The sequence below is a fragment of the Scomber japonicus genome, chromosome 6, assembly GCF_027409825.1.
Source record: "Scomber japonicus isolate fScoJap1 chromosome 6, fScoJap1.pri, whole genome shotgun sequence".
Taxonomy (NCBI): Eukaryota; Metazoa; Chordata; class Actinopteri; order Scombriformes; family Scombridae; genus Scomber; species Scomber japonicus.
In genome coordinates, this window is record NC_070583.1 from 9,493,558 (window position 1) to 9,513,464 (window position 19,907).

Below are 19,907 nucleotides of genomic sequence, written 5' to 3' on the forward strand. Positions count from 1 at the left end.
ATGCCAGTGATGACAAATTCAGTCTAGAAATGTGGATGTGGGAGTATTCAGTCATTGAATGAGAACATACTGTAGCCTCTGCAACTATGCAGTAGGATGATCATTTCAACTTGTGGATGATTAATTACAGAAGAGAGAATAAGATGTATATAGTCATAGAGGGAGAATCTATTTAACCTTAACTTCAAATACAATCTCATTAAAATGCTTTTCAGTGAAAGCATTTTCTCACAGTAAACATAACCCTAACCTCACGTTATTGTTTAACATGCCTACTATACACGAGTAGGAGTAGATGCCAATTCGTGTTATATAATGCCCAGTAGGTCACTCAATCCTTTTGTTGCCGATTAATTTAATGCTTACTTTCCCATGACATGTAATCTGCTTTCCGGAGTTCATTGCTCATCCCAAAATATTGTGAGACTATGCTGAAAGCTTGAAAGGAAGAAAAAATAAAAGCCTTTTTTGTGGGCATTCACTGGGCTGTAAATCTATCAGGCTAAATTTGATTTCTATTACAAGGGGCAGAGCGCTAGACGGCCTTTGGACATGAGGCTTAGAGGACTGACAAATTGAGTCGCTAAATGCCCGCTTTGAGCGATGGTACGACTTTGTGATCGACAGTCCACTAAAGCCTAAGTCACCCTGAGAACAGTAGCTTCAGTTCCACTGCTGACAGGCTGCAGTGAAAGGCTGAGAACGCCCTCCTAAAAGCACTTTTAGACTGAGATCCGCAGATACATACTGTACAAACTCACCCACGCATGTGCACATTCCCTCTAGAGCACAAAGTTAAAGCTCTGAACATCTTACTGCTTCAAGTGCTGGTTGGGATTTCCTGCTCTGCACCTCCTTTAACTCTCTTTTCTCTTGCCAAGGTCTACTGTACCTCACAGAGGATTCAGCACAAAAACTGTTATGTTTTGAGTGAAACAGCAAACTCAATACACAGAGGTCTTGTGACAATGTTTTTTTTCATGCTGTAACAGTGCTTTTACTCACATGTAAAGATAACATTACATTTCATCTTTTATGTCAAAGTTTTTCCTTCCTGAAACTTCCTCCTAAGCCTCAAACTTGCCCTTTTTTAAGGGCTTGATAAATCAAAGATATGCAAATAGTAACAAGTTGACTGAAAAAACATTTAGTAATAATAGACCTCACGCTTTCAATGATAATTAAAATTTCCAAGTAAGCGTGGACTCTTATGATAATACTCTGTTAATGTGTTTACATTAATTTCTCTTTTGTTGTTGTTATTATTGCGTCTCTTTGCCTTCTTGCATCTGACTAGCCGGATTCAAAGCCTGTCATTGCTCATTCTGACGCCCTTCTATAATCAAATCCCCAGATTCTAATTACTATGGAGCCTTACGCATATTTGTCTGCAGCTAAATTATGCTTTTCATCCAGAAAATTACCAAAATTTCTTACAGCGTTATTAGTTCTTTAGCACCACTCCCCAGGCAACCCTCCATTATTTCTTGCTTTATTGTTTTTATCCTCTCCCCCAGCACATACATGCGCTCCTCCATCCATAACGGCTACAGAGCACAGTTGGTGGTTTCCCAATCTTTGTAGACGGCACAGTCTTTAACCGTGTCCATTTCAATCATCCCAAATAAGAGAAATCACAACCTTTTTCTTTCCTGCCCTCAGTATTTTAGAGGGCAGTGTGTTTGTTTTCTCTGAAAACCAAATTTTGGGGTTTGGAAAAGAATCCACAAGTAAAAAAAGGCTGCAAAATTCTGTATGTGCTTTTTACTGTAGTCATTGTAAACCTGACGAATTCCCCCTAATGGCCCTCTTTTTTTATCTGTGTATAATGATGTTCTGATTATCTGGGTTGGACTCATTTGTTGTCTCGTTTTGATATCCAGCAGGGGGGAAAATAGACCTTCAATAGAGCCTATGGCTTTCATAATTTACACAAGAGGGACGTAGTTTCATCATTAGTACAGCAGGCACCGTCCTGACTGCTCCTGCTGTCATTAGTCCAGGTGTGTTGGGGCCTGGCAGCCGCTGGCTGAGCTCCAGGCTGCCTGTCACGGGGTCATCTCAGAGAGACCACCACTCACAGCCTGTAAAACGCCGCTGATGGCTAAAACACTCACACCATCCATCATGCAGGTTCGAAAGACTGTACTTATCCCCAAGGGGCTTCGCATACGCATGCACAGACAAGAACGCTCAAGCATACGTGGCTTTGAGCCATCGTTTAGTGGAAGTTATCGATTAGCCCTCTGTAATTAACACATACTCCCATAGGTGATAAATCAGTGCTGATGAATCACTTATTGTTGGTGGTTTTGGTGTCACTGTTAATGTTAATGTTTGTGTGGGGGTGCGTGTGTGTTTGTTTGTGTGTGTAAGTTATTGGGTCATTAAGGTTGAAGGAGTGATAGTCAGGCTCTAGATTGAGCTGAACTAAAAGTGCCCCGGTCGACAGTATAAAACTGCTGCACTATGATAGTGTGACCGGAGGCATCCTCTGTGGATTGACAGAGTCTTTAAAGTGCACAAACCACAAAGATCCTGCAGGGCATGGACATAAACACAAAGGCAGAAAGTAATCAAGAAAACACTACCACCGCACCATTTTCATGGCTAACGTTAAGTAACTAAAGTAAAGTTAATGATTTCATACAGTACAGTAAAGTTACTTTCTCTTTTTTTTCTTTTTAGGTGCCCAAAAATCACTAATAAAGCAAAACCTGCAAGCTTGTTTGGGTTGAACGAACAGAAAATTCAAGTCCATTGGTTAAATTGCACTATTCATGACATATTTTACTTGGCAACATGAGCCTGCTGTGCTCTTCCATGCCTTCTTGCTGCACTGCTTACCAAAAATATATACGCTCTATCAGCTGCATCCTTCTGCTGTGACTACTGCCACTGCTTCTGTACATTTCCCTTCCAGCTCCAGCTCCACCTCCACCTGTAGAATCTCAGTTCCCTGGGGTAGAAGTAATTGCTGTCACTCCCCCAATTCCAGCTGTCCTGAACCCTATGTATTTGTGTGGGGAGTGATGGTGTACTGTATATGTCAAACATGTTCTCATATTCACATAATAATCCTTGCCATGCCATTCGGTTGACTGTACTAAAATGAATGACCTAAACAAGATAACTATAACTTTTTTTATTACCACTACCAGACAAGACAGTGATCTGATCCCATACTATAACTAGAGGAATCAATCTCTGCAGGGATTTAAACCAAATCTACTCAAAGTTATAACACAGGTACATAAACAAATATATTATATAGGTGTCTAAGGCTACCTTTACCTTTGGGCACATTGACAATAAGCATTATTGTTGAATCAATCTATTCCATCAGTTCTATTTTCTATATAATTCCACTCCAACAACTATAGTTTTGTTCAGTTCTCAGGTGAGATCAATGGTAAGCCTTAACATCTTTAACCCTTACACACTGTCCAGGGTCAATTTTGACCCATTTTTACATTGGAGAGTTGTAAAAACACCCAATACACTAGGTGGATTTTTCCTCATGTGACCCTGAATACGCAAAAATGGAATTAAAATGCAACACTTTTAAAATTTCTGTGTAGCTGATACACATTTTTGTACATGGAAATGTTCAAATTTGACCTGTGTTTGATACAAAATTCAAAAATCAGCATTCAAACATTTTGCTGTATTTTTCACATTCAGGAAAATATCCTCCTGGATCATAATATAGTGATTGTGAATGTGTTCCTCCCATTAACAAATAGAATACACACTCTTCATTAAGGATTAATCAACTAGGCCTATTTATTAATGACCGATGGGGAATTTCTGAATGTGAATTGGTGTGGACTAATTATGAATGAGAACATGAACAGTATGAAAGGGTTAAAGAACTTGCCCATGCTGTTTGTTCAACAGTAAAGCTATGATCACTAGATACTTCAGTTTCTATACATGTTTTGTATGCAAGTCCCATTTTCACTTATATTTGGCTGTGCGACCTCGTAAGAAAAATAAATACATGTTATTCATCCTTAAGAGTCGAAACACAATGGTCTTTGGATTCCAGTACACTCAGCGGCGAACCAAACCGAGTGTCTCGCTCCATTTTACAACCACTCTATGTTGTTCACAATTTCTAATTCTGCCTGTCACTGTTGCCCTCCATGAGCTTTCAGACCTCAGAGGGAGGAAAAGAGCCACAAAGAAACTAAGTCTTGAGTAGACAATTTCATTATACCCAATCCAGCTTTATTTCATTGTACATGCAGGACTCCAATTACCTTCTTAATTTAATCAGCCAAGCTTTTATTAGCCACTTCATATATTTTTTTGCCAAAGGGTCCGCTTGCCTCGGACAGATTAGGGGCTCAATAGAAAAGAAAGCATGGGGGCCCTTTTTTTTTTTTTGGTGGTGTGATATAAAGGTCAAGTAGGAAATTGAAGCTGGGATAATATATGCCATCAATTTGCACTTCATTTTCACTTAGGCTGAGCGCTGTCCATCTTCCATGACAGTTTAAGGTGCTGTTCTATTGATGGAATATATTTGTGACTGACAGCATAGTGGGAATCTCTGGGATCTTTGTCCAAAGCTTGAGACTTGTGTGTATTAATGATTTAATATATTTTCTGTGTTTTTTATTGCATCTTTTACTGTAGTTGTTGTACAGCCAAAGAATCTGCTTTGAATAACAAGAGCACACATGGCATAGCAAAGTATGGCTGACCTGGGAAGGTTAGGAAACAAAAGGTATATGTACTGTGAATGTTTATCTAAAAATATGTCAAGGTTTTGTTTTGTTTTTTTATGAGAGGTTTATTCAAAAGGTCTCATTGTAGGTCACAGAAATGACATCAACCATCAAGCCTGGCTCTGTTGTGACCTTTTCTATGGTAAATGGTAAATAGACTGTACTTATATAGCGCTTCTCTAGTCTTTTTAACCACTCATAATGCTTTGTCACCTATTTACACAAATTCATACACTGATGAGAAGAGCTACCATGCAGAGTGCCAACCTGCTCATTAGATGGAGTCTAACCATTCACACGCATTCATTCACCATTGGCTCAGCCATAGGGAGCAATTACAAGTTAAGTATCTTGCCCAAGGACACATCAACATTTGGACTGGTGGAGTCTGGCACTGAACCGCCAATTTTCCAATTGGTGGGCAACCTGCTCTACCTCCTGAGCCACAGCCACCCATTTTCTTTATACAATGTTATTTTAGATAAAGTATATATTTTAATAAATATTTTTCTTGGATTTAGTTTGACCTTTGAAAAAAAACAAAAACAAAGTATGTATACAAGTAAGTATGATTATCAATCAAGAATAAAGTGATCAATTTATGCTCAATCAGTACTGCTAATGGTAACTATGGCATGCAGATTTTAGTCAATAGACCACAGACCTCTGCCATACAGGTGTATTGACTCATTTGTGTTCAGTCTACTTTATAGGGTGTAGGCTGATAATCCTGGATTTGAACTTTATCTTCATGAAATGCCAGAATTATAGTTCCATGTTATGTATTCATGTTCTGTCATCTTATATATTATTCCATTATGTTTCCTGATGTTTTAAGATTTTTTACGCAAGCCTCAAACCGAAACAACTTGACGTCTACGAAGATTCGCAAGGAAAACATACAGCTGTTTTCAGCTCGGTGACGACGGGATCCTCCAGACACGACTTTGTTGATGGCTGCATTCCCTCTGAGCTTTCTCAAGGCTAAATGAGCTATAGGATGAGTGCGGCTGGCAGCGAGCCCCACCGGAACAGCTCCATCCTTTAAAGCTCTGATTGATCGCATTACAGTTAATTAAATATTGGCAAATTGCTCCCATCCAAGGTTGGGCCATTAAAGTTTACACTCCAGCCACATTTATCACATCCCGTGTCTCTTTTATCACCGCCGCTTGTCGCCTTTCCCGTGTGTCAAATGGATGATGATAAACGCCCAAATCTTTCATTTCTCTCACTTGTACAATTTTACCTTCTAATTCTTTTTTTTTTTTTTTTTTGGAGGGGGGGGAGTGTGTTAGCTTCTAACACAGTTTCCTCCTGGCTTTTTCATTTCAATGACAACTCCAATGAAGGAATGCACTGCAGTGAGTTTTTTCCATATTCCTCTTTCTGTGTGTAACCGTCACTATCTCAAAAGGGATCAGGCAAGGGGAAAATGACAGGGAAGAGCTAGGAGCATGAAAATGACACTATCGGGCAACAGCAGAAGTAAAACACAATTGTTCAGCTGTCAGGTTAGATGCTACCCTAATAAGCTACTATAATGCTGATGGGCAGGGCTATGTTGTATGTCTGACACTCATAAGTATTAGGATGGCTCTTATCCTCCCTTACAATAATGTTTGAGCAGGTCCCCCCCACCCCCTCCTATTTTCAGCTACGAGTTGGTCTGTTCCAGGATTCCCTCAGGTCTCACATAAGGAGCGATGGAAGAGACCGAGTGAGCAGACAGGGATGGACGCAAATTGTTGTCCAATTGGGTATGGTTGCAGAGTGATTCATTACTAATGCATTCAGTTTACAGGCCTGAGGGGAAGTGAAGACAGCATATCACCTCTGATAAGCCACAAGGCGCTCCTTGAAAATGAGCCTTGCTTTTTATTTGGGGAAAGCTGAGAGGCAGAAGAGAATCTGGACTGTAAAGCTCAAGACTGTGATTAAATGCACGAGATAAAACATCCTCAAACACTTGACAATCACTTACAAAAAGCCGGCCACCCCTGTTAATGAGTGTGATTAAGGCTACAACGTGGTTTTGAATGGTGACACCAAACTAATATAGATGCCTCCGAAATCTTATTTGATCAGCACCCTTCATGACATACATTTTTTAGTTTTGTTCTTATGCTGTTTAATAGTTTTCTGGCCTGAATGAATTTGACCATGAAGTACAAATTGGAGACAGATGTAGCTGTTTAAGGAATGAAAGAAGAAAGCTCAAGAGACAGAAGTTTGCCCTGTTCCACACCTTTGTACAACTGACCAATCACTGCATGAAGCACCCTTGCTAAGTGATAAATTTTGGAAAAGCTACAGACAGGATTTGTTTGAGACAGTTTCCAAATGGGCTTCCAGTACATCAAACTTTCAGAATACTCAAGTTGACAGTTCCTGGTCCCAATCCTGGCTTCTCCTGAGTGACACATTCATGACTTCACTTCACTTCGCTGTCACTCCGGCCAATTAAAGTCATGACTATGGTACATGAAATATGAATATGCTCATGACAAAATACCAACTGACTGCATCCTGTAATGTGCTCATCCAGTGTACCCACTCCTCTGGCATAAATTGCATTTAGTAAGTGGGATATGGCCTCAAAAGAAAAGAAAGAAGAAAAATCCTATATCTGGTACTTGGCCTGAGCTGAACCTCCTCCTCTACACCCACGGCCCGACTCTTAATATGTTCCTTGTTATCTTTCATATGTTAATGCATGTTCTGGCACACATTCAGACCGCTTTCAATAGCTCTAAAGAAAGTCTACATTGTCTCAGTGCCAGGTCAGGCTTTTAACTGTAGGTCCTTTGAGCTGAAGCTTGCCAGGACATCAATGAGGACCTGATCTAGCTGTGATAACATCAGTGGAAGGTGTAGGTTTTTTTTTTATAGTGGCAGTCAAGAGTGACAAGTGGGTTAATAATGTCACGTGTCTTTGCATTGAATACCGAGTTGGCTGCTTGCCACATATAGATATAGTGCTGTACAGTGACACTGCACGACTCAGCAAACTTTGTGGAAAAAGGGGAGTCTGTGCTGAAGTTAGCATTGCATTTCATGTGCAACTGACTACAGATTGTGCAAAGACACATTTTGACTGAGCAAAATGACTGGAAAAAGTGACCCTCTGTCTTTTTCATGATGAATTTCATGCAGTTTTTCAGAATCCCTGCTTTATGTGCATACCAAAAACAATATGCTTGGTTAGAAAAATATTGTAATCATGACAAATACACTATGGTTAAAGTGTAGTTTAGACTGATAAAAATTTGAGGTGTCTGACAGGACACAATGTCACGTCTCCTGCATGAAAGTTGGTCTTGCTCCATGTCCATCCAGTCTGAAGTTCCCCAAAAAAACCATCAAAAAATACAATATGCCAGGAGTACAAAAGGTCACCCTTGTATATGGCCAAAGAAATAATGTGCATGTGATGAAGCAGAAAATTGATAACATCATTGCCCCTGAAGGGAACTGCTGTGTGGTCCCTTGGCCTTGTACTCTACTTCACCTTTAATACAGCAAACTTCAGCAACATGAGTCATTGTGGGCATAAATAACTTAAAGTGTGGAGGAGACTATGGTTTGCTGCTGCCACACACAAAAAAGCACCACGCTGTTCAAAGAGTAACAGCATGATTACGTCTTAAGCATTTCATAAGCAGTAAAGTATTTGTTCCCTCTTCAGGAACCCACATCTGAAAACCTATTATCATCATTACACAATGCAGTGAATCTTGAGTGATGTCATATAATGTGCTGAGGTCAACTACATTATAATATTTTACAGTCTGATGCCACATATGCCAGATAGAGCTGTTGAAATGTGATTTAAATGCCTGCGTCTGGGCTCCGATATTACAGATATAAAAGGTGCAGACTGGTGTCGATGCAGACAAAAACATTTCGTCTTTGGCCTGTATGTACAGCCAGCAGTCATTCCTTGTGAGGCAAAAAAAGTATCTATCTTATCTGACAGATATTTTCACTAGTTCTTTACCTCCCGTTGTTTTTGCCTCCATGACACGAGGCCAAAACCTTACGCATGCCCCAGGCAAAGATGGGAAAAGAGTGAGAGGCATAAAGGGGAAGGAGGTAACTGCCTTGGGCATGGGAAAAAAAAAAAACACTCCACTTTTATTCTTGGTAATGGAGCGTTTTACAACGATGATTCACACCCATGCGCTCTGTCCATTTATCGAGAAGATAAAATTTTAAGATCTGCTAAACAGTGAACTGTTTCTCCTCTTTCAACAAACTGAAAGCATGAGTGGAGCCTTTGGAAGCAAAAGGGGATGCATATGGAGAGATCGAGGAGGGACAGACCTTGTAGAGAGACCTTAAATGGAACAGGGGATGACAGTATTAGAAGAGAAAGATAGGAGCGGACAATTAAGCAGGACAGGCGAGTCAGAGAATGAGTATAGGGAATATGTACAATTATAATGCATGTAAGCCCCTGAAAGAAGCATTCTCTTTCTTTCTTTTTTTTCCTTTTCTCTCACCCCGCCCACACACACACTTCTCAATGGTCTACGAGTGCAGATCACCACTATCTCCTCCTAAGTTGCACCTCCATTTTATGCTCCACTGGATGACAATAATTTAAGCCTCCCGATATGCAAATGTCTTTAATTGGACTGTCACAAGTTCCCAGGCATCGTCAACTTTACAAAATGACTGAGGCTGGGAGCAGATTGGATTTTGGTGGCCAATCTTGTACACTTAATTTTCCATAATTTTGCAAGCGTCTCACCGCGGGGTCCTGCGACAAGCCACTTACAAGACTATCTATAACAGCTGGAAGATGTAAAAATAAGACGACTCTCCGTCTTGTCATTCTCATTCCCTCCTACATCTTTCTTTCTTTCTCTCTCTACCCAATTACTCCCATCTCAGCCAGACCCTTCAATACTCATGCGACTAATCTTGTTTGTTCCTTTTAAAACCTCTATGACTATTGGGTTGGAGCCAGCAATTTTCCCCCCTGAAGGCTCCCGTTGTTCCCATTCTGTCAGATAACTATATTTTGTTGTGCATTCAAAACCTCAACCGTGTTCAGACCAACGTGTCTGGCTCAAACTTAATAGCTTTGTTTGTAAGGATTGGAAGCGTGCATGCGTGAGTGTGTCTGAAGTCAGCTGCCACACCAGCACATTGTAATTCATGAGGATTAATATAATGCTCATAATACATAAATGTTCCATGGAGTTGTAGCTGTCATGTTTTCTCTGAGGGAAGAGAAGAACCTTGTTGAAATGTAAAGGTGTACCGCCAGCAGCATTTAACTGTGTGTATACCTACGTGACTGGGAGTGCAAGTGAAAACCAGCTCATATAATTTAAAGATAATAAATTTAATGTATTCGCCGTTCAGGTAAATAACCTTGATGTGCATCCTCCCGAATATCGTCAGTCATCTCTAGTGATCCAAGAGCATTCATTAACACTGATGTTTCCCTGTCATGTTTTTTGTATTCTCTTCGTTTATTTAAAGTCTATTTTTTTCCTTGAAGACCTCCCCATCAATTACAAAGCTCGTGTGTCAAGTGTCAGGTCTATGTGGGTATTTCATTATAACGCAGGAAGGAAAAACACCTCATACATATGTATATTTATATATATAAAGCTTCCACCATCACCTACATATTTAGAACTTTCTTTCCACATGTCACCAGTTACGATGAAGGATTGTTCAATCACATCCTCCTAAATGAAGTTTCTTGATGGTGCGCCAGCCTACGCCCACCCTCAGTTAGTTTCTCAGTTAATTGAGTCTTTGATTTGCATGCGTGCGAACTTGTGGAAACGATATTAGCCATGATGACATGTAAAGAAAAAGAAGATAAAAGACCTGTGCGGAAAAAGTAAGCTGAGTCTGATGAGGCTAAAGTGGTCTTCTGACGGCAACCCCCTCCTCCCCATCTCCCGAGTAAATGGGAACGCATGAATCCACAAATTTCTCATCTCACTTTGAAAAAATTATCGCTATCAATTTAGCATGAAAGAAAAGTGGAGAAGGGAGGTGAGGATTTCTGCGGCGATGGCGGCGTCAGGTGATTAAAGCAGTGAGATGTTTGGTGGAATGATGTTCTAATAACCTCTGTGCTACAGAGCTACAGGGCTTAGGCCATCCAGGAATTAACTACATGGATGTGGGTGGGAGGATTAGTATTAAATTTAAAGCTGTCTGTCTGTTATGTTTCTATCAAAAGGATATTTTGCTTTGATTCACACGTTCATTTCTCCACGCTCTCCTGGGTGATGTTTAATAACGGCAGTTCATTGCTTTTTTATTCAGTGTGACAGACAATTTCTTGCCCTTGTATGAAGATTCTGCCCATTCAATAAAAATCCACGGAGGGTGAAAGAATAAGGGATTAATAAATGAGTACCAAAGTAAATCAAGGAGTGGAGAGAAAAGTAAGTCTGTGTTGCGATGTCGAATGCTTCAAATTTTCCGCCTTGCTTCACAAGAATAAAAAAAAAAACCTTTTGAGTGCGTTCAAGACTAATCAGATCCCACTGATGTTTTTCATGAAGTTGTTTACAAAGCATTGTCCTCACCACTGCCTCGTCAAATCAAATCTGCTGCTTATAGTATGACACACACGCACATTGCGTCAAGCGTGTGTGTCCGGTGAATATCTCTACAGCTCCGGAGAGGAAGCAGAGAAAAGCAAGGTAATAGAAAGACAGGAGAGGAAAATGTGTGGGATTAAAGCTGAGAGGAAGCTGTCAAATTTCAAAGAAAAAGAGAGGTCCTCTTCAGGAAAGAGACAGAAAAGAGGACTGAAAGTCAGATGGTATGATTTGGAGATATGACTGGGAGCCAGACCAGAGATAGAGCAATGAAAAACACAAGTATTCAACGGTAGACAGGATGAACCTCGAGATTTAAGTTGTATATATCAAAAGCGGCGTCAAACTCTTTGAAGCGTAGCAGTGATGTACTGGCAAGTGATGAATGTGGTATTGACAAACTGCTAAAACATGGATTGCTCTCGTGGAGTGCTGCTTCGAGAGTTGAACTTCAGTTGGAAGTCTATGAAACAACATCCTTCTCTCTATCATACTGCCTAGTCAGAGCAGACCTTTCGTTCTCCTTCCTTGTATGTTTGTGTCCCAGGAGGCGTGCTTATAACAGTTTGTTGGCACTTAAATTGGAGGTCTTGAGGCTTGAATACTAATCATCAACAGCAACTATATATATATTCATATTATGCATGTAAACACATATGCACACCTGAGAATGTGTCTTCAGTTTAATCAAATGTGCTCTCTTTACATTGTGCTACTTCCTTTGAATATTCACAGAACTGCAGGAAGAGTTGCAGTGAAACACTTTGTACCATACTACTTCTTCTTTCACAGTGTAAGTTGTAGTTGCTGTGGTTTCTCACTTCATAGTATAATTATAGTTACCATTAAACAGGATTCAAGGTCTCAATGCCTTTACTTACAGAATATAGCTGTTTCCTGTGGAAGCACAGGTGTCAGAGTGAATGTTATAACAATGTGACAATGCCTTAAAGCCAGAGTACGTACTGTAATTGTTGCTTCTCTTCTTTACACTTTAATTATATTAAATACACTTACTATTATTCAATCAATCTCTACTTATATAGCGCCAAATCAAAACAAATATCATCTCAAAGCACTTTACATAGATTTACATTAAATAGATTATTGTTGCAGAATTAAGGGCTATTTTTGTCTGACTTCACCATAGGTCTGGGCAATATATCTAAATTATATCAATATCATGATATGAAACTAGAGTCTTAGATTTTGGATATAGTAATATAATATTGTGATAAGTGTTATATTTTCCTGGTTTTAAAGGCTGCAGATCAATGAAGAAAACCTTTTTTGTCTTACATACCAGACTTCTAGCTGTTCTGTTATTTGATTTTTCCCACTTAGTCATTGCACCCACATTACTGATTATTTACCAAAAAATATCATAGTGTTGGGAAAGCACCAATAGTCCCTACAGTTTGAATATTGATGTGTTTATTTTGTTCATATTTCCTGTGTTGCCTTTTTTTGCCTGCTGACCCTAATTTTTTCTTTCAAATGTTTCCTCTGACTTGTAACACTGAATGGAATTCATGCACAAGCAGTGCATCTACATAAATCTGTGCTTGAAAACAGATTGGGTATGCTCTGTTGAAGATGGTTTGTTAAAGAAACGCCACTCTGTACAGTTTTGATATTTAAAAGAATAGCTCAGATTGTTTCTTTTGGCTCAAAAAGACCACCAGATTAACAAATTAGGCAATATACAATCAAGCATTATTTTCCAGCCTTGTACTTTGTAGCTACTGGATAGTAAAAGATGGTTGGAATCCCTCAGTTATACTTTTAAGAACATCACATTAATATATTATTCACCTTCACCTGGATCTGCAGACATTAAGGGCTGAGCAGTAGCTTGTTTTGTCAGTCTGAGAGATTATAACGTTAGCATTCCTTAGCTAACGTTACTTTTAGCTCAGCAGCCATAGAGAGGACGGAGAGCTGTCAACAGAATTAGTTTAGAGGATATTTACCTACCAGCAGTTTGTTACACTATAACCTGGATAACTACATGGAGGTTGGGACTAAATTAAATTGAAGTCATTTAATGTAATGATTGTAATAATGAAAAGGCAATTTTTAAGTATCACTGTGATGTTATCAATGACAACAGTGTTCACGGTGTGATCAAAATGAAGTCAGTAACACGTAATGTATGTCTAATATTGATTGTAATATTTTTTAGTGTATATTTCATTGATTTGCAATACTCATGATAGGAAAGGACTTTAAGTGGGTACTATTGGAACATCTATAAGAACATAGCTTGGAACTGTAATGTCATGAATGTGTGCAGGGTCAACAAAGCCACAGTATTTTCCTTGAATATAACCTTTGTGGAACAGAGTCAACAGAAGCAAATTTACCCACTTCAGATATGGAGCGCACTACGCAGGAGGACAAAACCTCACAAATCAGTTTCTGATTTCAATAGCACTGAATGCCTCAGTGTGAGAGCAACTAGATCACTCAAGCTCTCCTTTGGATGAAGAGGTAGTTGACTGGAAATTCTCCTTAATGGCATTCAAGAGAACCTAAAACATGCTTTTTTAAACTTGCTTTTAAAAGGAACAAAGGAGCAAGTCCTGATGCCAATTCTGCTTACCCCCCTCTGCCAGTTCTGTAACTCATCAAAAGACAAAAAAAAGCTAAAAGCCTAGAAAAAAAATCTCATTACAAAGACTATTTCCCTCATCTGCGTGGTTCAGTGAGGAAGCAGATTGCATTTCAGTACTTCATTAATAAATGAGTATGTGAACAATGGCAGAGTGATGGCTCCATTGTCTTGAAGCCAAAGTCTAAGGCACTCTGAATGTCAGAAGCAAGATAGTCATTATGCTGCCTCTGCTTTTCAGCTCTAAAGTCTGCAGAAAGAAGTTTGCATGAATAACAGTATCACAGAAAAACACTGTGCTTTAGTTTGACTTCACAGTACTGCTGTGTTAGCAGTTAAGTTCTTATTTTGGATAAACTTTATTCCACCCATCTGTTTCCTATTGGCTATTCATAAACTATGTCAAATATAGATCTAATTAGACTGAACTCTTCCAAACAGAAAGAGTCATCATCTGTGAGAAAGCCATGCATCTGCTTTGGATAATGTTGCATCTCTGGGAAGCTTAAAGGATGCTACTCCAGCTCCTAAATGCACCCGAGCTGGATGAAATCTGACAAGTGGAAATTATTTAAGCAGAGATGAAAAAAAAAGAAAAAGAGTGAGAGCACGCAAGAAATGGGAAAGAAAGTGAGGGCTTGTTCTGGGTCAGCATGACTAAAAGAGAAAGGTGGAGCGAAAGTGGTGAGAGGAAAGCCTGAACAGAAAGCAGTGATGGATTAAAGGCATCTGACAGCTTTGTGGTGGAAAGGAGTTTTAAACTACTTCAGATAGATTATCTCCACACACAATTATTTCAATCTGTTACTTTTTAATCATGGTTTTAAGCAATGGCTTTGAAGTGGAGATTTTAAGGGAGTTGTAACAGAGGCACCTGTTGAAAAAAAGAAAAGAAAATTGGATTAAAAAAAACAAAACAGATGACTTATTAAGCGCAGCCCCCTGGCCTCTCTCAATTTATATTCAGTTCATGAAATTAGCTTTAAAAGATATAAAGTGTCTCTCATCAGGACGCTTCTTTTTTATCTTCACATCTACATTTTTCAGTCATGATAGGCTCTGATAAAAGTGACTAGTAGTTTTCATTTATGTATTTTGACAGAGGATTCGTTCATTTTAGACTCCGCATTTATGAGATTGCTATGAGGCTTTTTGCATAATATATGACCCTTTTCCTCATTGAAATGATTAGAGCTCAACTCATATATCGGTCAACTGATATTATCGGCCGATATTGGTTTATCATAGATATATTAGTATTGGTGTTCATGCTTTCTGATATGTGGCGATATTTTTTATGTGTATTTAATCCTTCTTCTTGATTCACGTTTAATAAAAACATATTGAATTTCCAGTGAAGTTGATTTCAGAGCAATGAAGTAATTTTATAAAAAAAGTTTATTCTTAAACTGTGAAATATCACAGTCTCCGATACATACCTTGTATTTATGTATATTCTGTTTATATAACAGTATCTGCTGATAAATCAATATCAGATTTTTAAATTTCCTAATATGGGCATCAGCCTCAAAAATCCAGTATTGGTGGGGCTCTAGAAATTATAAATATTTTGAACACTAAGCTTCACTACAGACACAGCTTGGCCAGAACAGACACATACACACACACACACACACACACACACACACACACACACACACACACACACACACACACACACACACACGTATCATAAACATGATACAACATACTCAACCAGCTGCAAAGTTTTTCAAAACATGCATTTCTCAGACATACTTTATATTTCGTCATTGAAGCACTATCTTGTTTTATTGTTTTCTTTTACACGTACAGACATTGAACATAGTCCTGATTTACAATGCTATTTGTTTTGCATCCACACATTCCATTCCATTTGAGTCATATATTTCACCTTTCAAACAAACCCTTCTCATTCGTCTCTTGTTAATAAACACATTACAGTGTTCATGCTTCTTCACCTACACACTGTACTGAGCTTACTGCTGCTGTGCTAATGAGACACTTTTCATAATTAGCTTGAGATCAGTTTCCCAGTCAGACAGACAGTGAAAGGCTAATTAATCACAGCACATTAGCCAGGCTGTATGTTTACTCACATCCATTTACCTTGCTTTATGGCAGTGAATGACGATACCATACCACCTGCTGTTTTTGGAGTACGGGAAAGCTTTTAGATTTTCCAAAGAAAGCCAAGGTCGGAGATAATTGATTTTTAATAATACCTTGAAAGGTACAGTTTGCTAATGCGGTAAAATTAGAATCCAGTAACGTTGTTTGTTCAGTCATCAGACGAGACAGCGAGAACAGACTGATGCCTGCTGTCAGCCTGACTTCTTATTTACCGTGAATGATTGAGCGTTTGAGAAGAAAAGCAAACTGCGTATGACACAACAGAGCTAACATAAAGAGTGAAACATTATTTATGCACAGTAAATGTGTCTGCAGAGCACGCCGTGGTCTTGTGAACCTGTCCAAACTGCCAGCGCTGTTGATTGAACAACATATGCGTCGGTGGGCCACCGGTGAGACGTTACCTTGGTGTTCAAGCAAAAACCTCAGGGGTTCCTGGGACCCGTGAAAGTGAAGGATTGACACATGAATGGTATGTTACGCCACAAGACAATGCGTGAATGTGATAGAAATAGATGAGTGACTGACAAGCTGCTAACCTGTCTCAGCATAGCTTTTGCTCATTAACCTCACCAACACATCCTTCTGTTTGGGGCTGATGCAGATGCTGATATTAGAGAGAAAAACCGACTTACTTTCTCTCTCTCTCGCTTCCTCTTTTTCTTTTCTGACACAAGTCCTTTGCTCACACAGTTGAAGCATCACTCAGATTCTTTTCGCATATCCAGCACAATTGCTGCAACATCACTTTGTGTATAGCTGTCATCGGAATGGAAAAACTCAAGTCGATAACTGACTGAGTTTGTATAGGCTCTTGTCAACTAATAAAATTATGTGTTATGACAGATTTGACAGAAGAAAAAGCTCCAGATAGTGTTTGTTCATACACCTAATGTAACCCTTCATGAATATAAAAATAGACTTGGGTATACCAAAAAAGTAAAGCTATTTACCAAAGTGGGCTTTTTTGATGTTCTTAGCATATAGCTACTTTTTTTTATTTTCTTTGTTTTTTAAGGCTTTGTTTTTTTTCCTACTTTTTGTTACATAGTCATGCATAAAACAATGAGTGTATCCGTGCTGGTGTTTTTCACTCTGCCTGACATTTTGTCTATTTGATTATAAAGCTTGTGAGCTGCCGTGGCGCCAAAGTGATGGCCGATGTCAGTCTCAGCCAGCTTACGGGCCTAGCAGTGCCCTGCCGTTCCAGACTAGTGAGTGTGGTGACTCTTGCACCCTGCTTGGCAGTCCGACAGGATTACTGGACAGGTTTGGAGTCATGAAAACTAGTAGGGAAACCAATGGACTTAGTGTGTAGGCTTATTGGTTTTTAATATTCAAATGAAGTGACTCATGGTGTCCTTTCGGGTGAGTACAGATGACAAACCCATCTGTTAAAATCATGCACATTTTTATATTAACATCTACTCTACATTAAAATGTTTGTAGGGTATATACAGTATACGCAAAATATTGTCACACTGTTTAAATTAGTTCACTGCAGCAGATGGTGATTTTATTATAAATTATAGCTTTTTCAGGGTTTATGCCATGACCATTTCGACAACATGACCGAAGTCAGTCAGACATGGCACGTCTGTGTCATAGATGCACTGTTTAATTAAAACCTGGCTGCCTTAATTAATGACGCTTAACAGCTACCTGTGCACTGCCCTGCCACTCCGCCCCAGCAATTTGGTGGGAGATGGCAAGATTCGCTTCGCCTAATTACTGAGTAACTGTCTCTGTCCTGAACTGTGTCTGCCTGCTTGGACACTACTGATTTAAGTGGCAGAGGAAAGAGAGTGACTGGTGCAGTGTGTATGTGTGGATTTGTTGGGTAGGTCAAAAGTGCAATAAACCAGGGGTGAGATATAACGGGGGAAAAAAGAGGAAGAGGTGATGAGAGGAAGCAAAAGAGTGGCGAGAGAGAAGTGAGATAGCACAAAAAGAGAAACTGCAATAAGATGCTGGTGATGTTAATGTTCTTGTTTATTAATAATTTAGCGATAAATCTCCCAGTACCCTCGCTTATGAAATCTAGGAATACCCATGTGCTCTGCCTGCTGTGTGTGTGTGTGTGCATCCTCGTCGTGTCGCTCTCAGTATATCGAGAGCCAGAGGACATATGCTGGTCAGCCAGCTACCCTCCCAACTGTCTCATCATTTTCTGTCTTTCTCCCTGTAGGGTTCCCATTACAGTGAGCCCCCTCAGGCCATGCCACAACGTACGCGCACACACACATATACACACACTATAGTAAACAGTAGGAAAAAAAATATTTTGGTAAGCGTTTGCACACACACACACACACTCTTGCATCCATCCATCCAGCCCAGCTCGAGGGCTTCAGTGAGTGGGTTCCAACCCCATGATATGGCCTTGGCCACATTAACAGCCTGGCGGGAGATAGGTTGGTCGGGCTCGCCAACAGCCTCCAGCTAACGTCCTCCCACAAGAGCTGGCACCCTTTAGACAAGCTGGAATGGTCACACAGTGGGAAGAATCTAATCCGGTTTGAGTCTTCTTTTTTTCCCCCTCTGTGTTGTCCTCAGCCACCATGGGGCTTATTTGGGACACTTTCCTCACTAAATAAATATGAAATATGAGTGCTGTGTATGTGATGTGTGCTCACTGAGAATTATTGGATTAAATGTCTGGAAACACAGAGCAGGGTTAACACAAAGAGAATAAAAAAAGAAGCTGTGATGCAGTAGTTATAGTACATGAAGCCAATTTAAGTCCCTTCACAGTGATATCACATGACAGCTTTATATGGTTTATATCCTTAGTGTGAGTATATCCTGCAGCGATGCTTCCCCATGTGGATTTAACACCTGAGTCATCGCCAACTGCCTCCATTTGGTCTGAGCTAGCCCGGCTTTAGCCCCGCTGCTATTATCATGCTGCGGCTGACAGCCATTACGGTTGCAGTGTACCATACCTGCGTAAGGGATGGGCGCATCTTTGTCCAGGGCCACCAGAGGAGGATCAAGCAGAACGATGTCAGTGTTTTCAGTGATCACCCCATGGTATGATGTCTCAATCCACGGCTTGTGTTTGTTCACTGAGGAGACAGAGAGCAAAGAGTGTTAATACTTAATAGTAAAATACTTCTGCTGCAAGATCAAAAAGAACTGTGGAGACTTTGCATGCTGAGAAATGCATGTACATCTTCCATTTCATTTCACCTGAAACGTCTGCCAGACAGACAACTTAACCTTGACATGAACACATACGCTGTGCGCTACTGCAACAATTCGGGCGTATTTGTTTTTCCTGTTCTTGGCAGAGCTTGTCCAGCCTCTATTTCTAGAAGACATTCTCATTTTACTAATCTCCTCAGCTACCTCTTTTCTGTGTTTTGTTCTTTTCTTCTTCCAAACATTCCCTGCAGGTTTCAAAGCGCTGTGCCACGCTTGATCAATGACCACCGCTGCGCTGCCAGCGAAGGACTGTATCCAAGGCCAAGTCAAAACAAAGTTCATGAGCTGAGGGCCTGATTAAGGGCCATAATTGAGTAACGGCCCCCTGGGCTATGTGTGGCAATGTGCCGAGCCACTTGCCATTTATTTACATCTTACTGTCAAAAGAAAAAAAGAGAGGGGGAGAAAGGGGGTACGCAGAAACAACTGGAACCCTCATGTCCTTCAGAGTCATTTTAACTGGGCTAGAAAGCCACAAATTACGTTTTGTCCTCTTGCTACTGTTCAACTTCAATATGGTGGATTGAAAATGACATAAAGCAAGCCTGTAATTGAAGGTCCCCTGAGAAAATTTGCTTCCCAGAAAGAAAATATGCGGTTTAATGGGAAACGAAGTGCATGAGCAATAATTACTCT

General features: G+C 39.9%; 1 protein-coding gene across 1 annotated transcript in view; it reads right to left on the reverse strand.

Moving 5' to 3' along the window:
* LOC128359798 (calsyntenin-2-like) overlaps nucleotides 1-19,294 on the reverse strand; it is a 137,623-nt gene extending 118,329 nt beyond the window's left edge. The window contains exons 1-2 of the mRNA XM_053320122.1: nucleotides 19,264-19,294; nucleotides 19,010-19,132 (exon numbers count right to left, since the gene is read on the reverse strand). Of these exons, the coding sequence (XP_053176097.1) occupies nucleotides 19,010-19,132; nucleotides 19,264-19,294 (154 nt within the window). The remainder of the gene's footprint in view (nucleotides 1-19,009; nucleotides 19,133-19,263) is intronic.
* Between the last annotated feature and the right edge of the window lie 613 nt (nucleotides 19,295-19,907).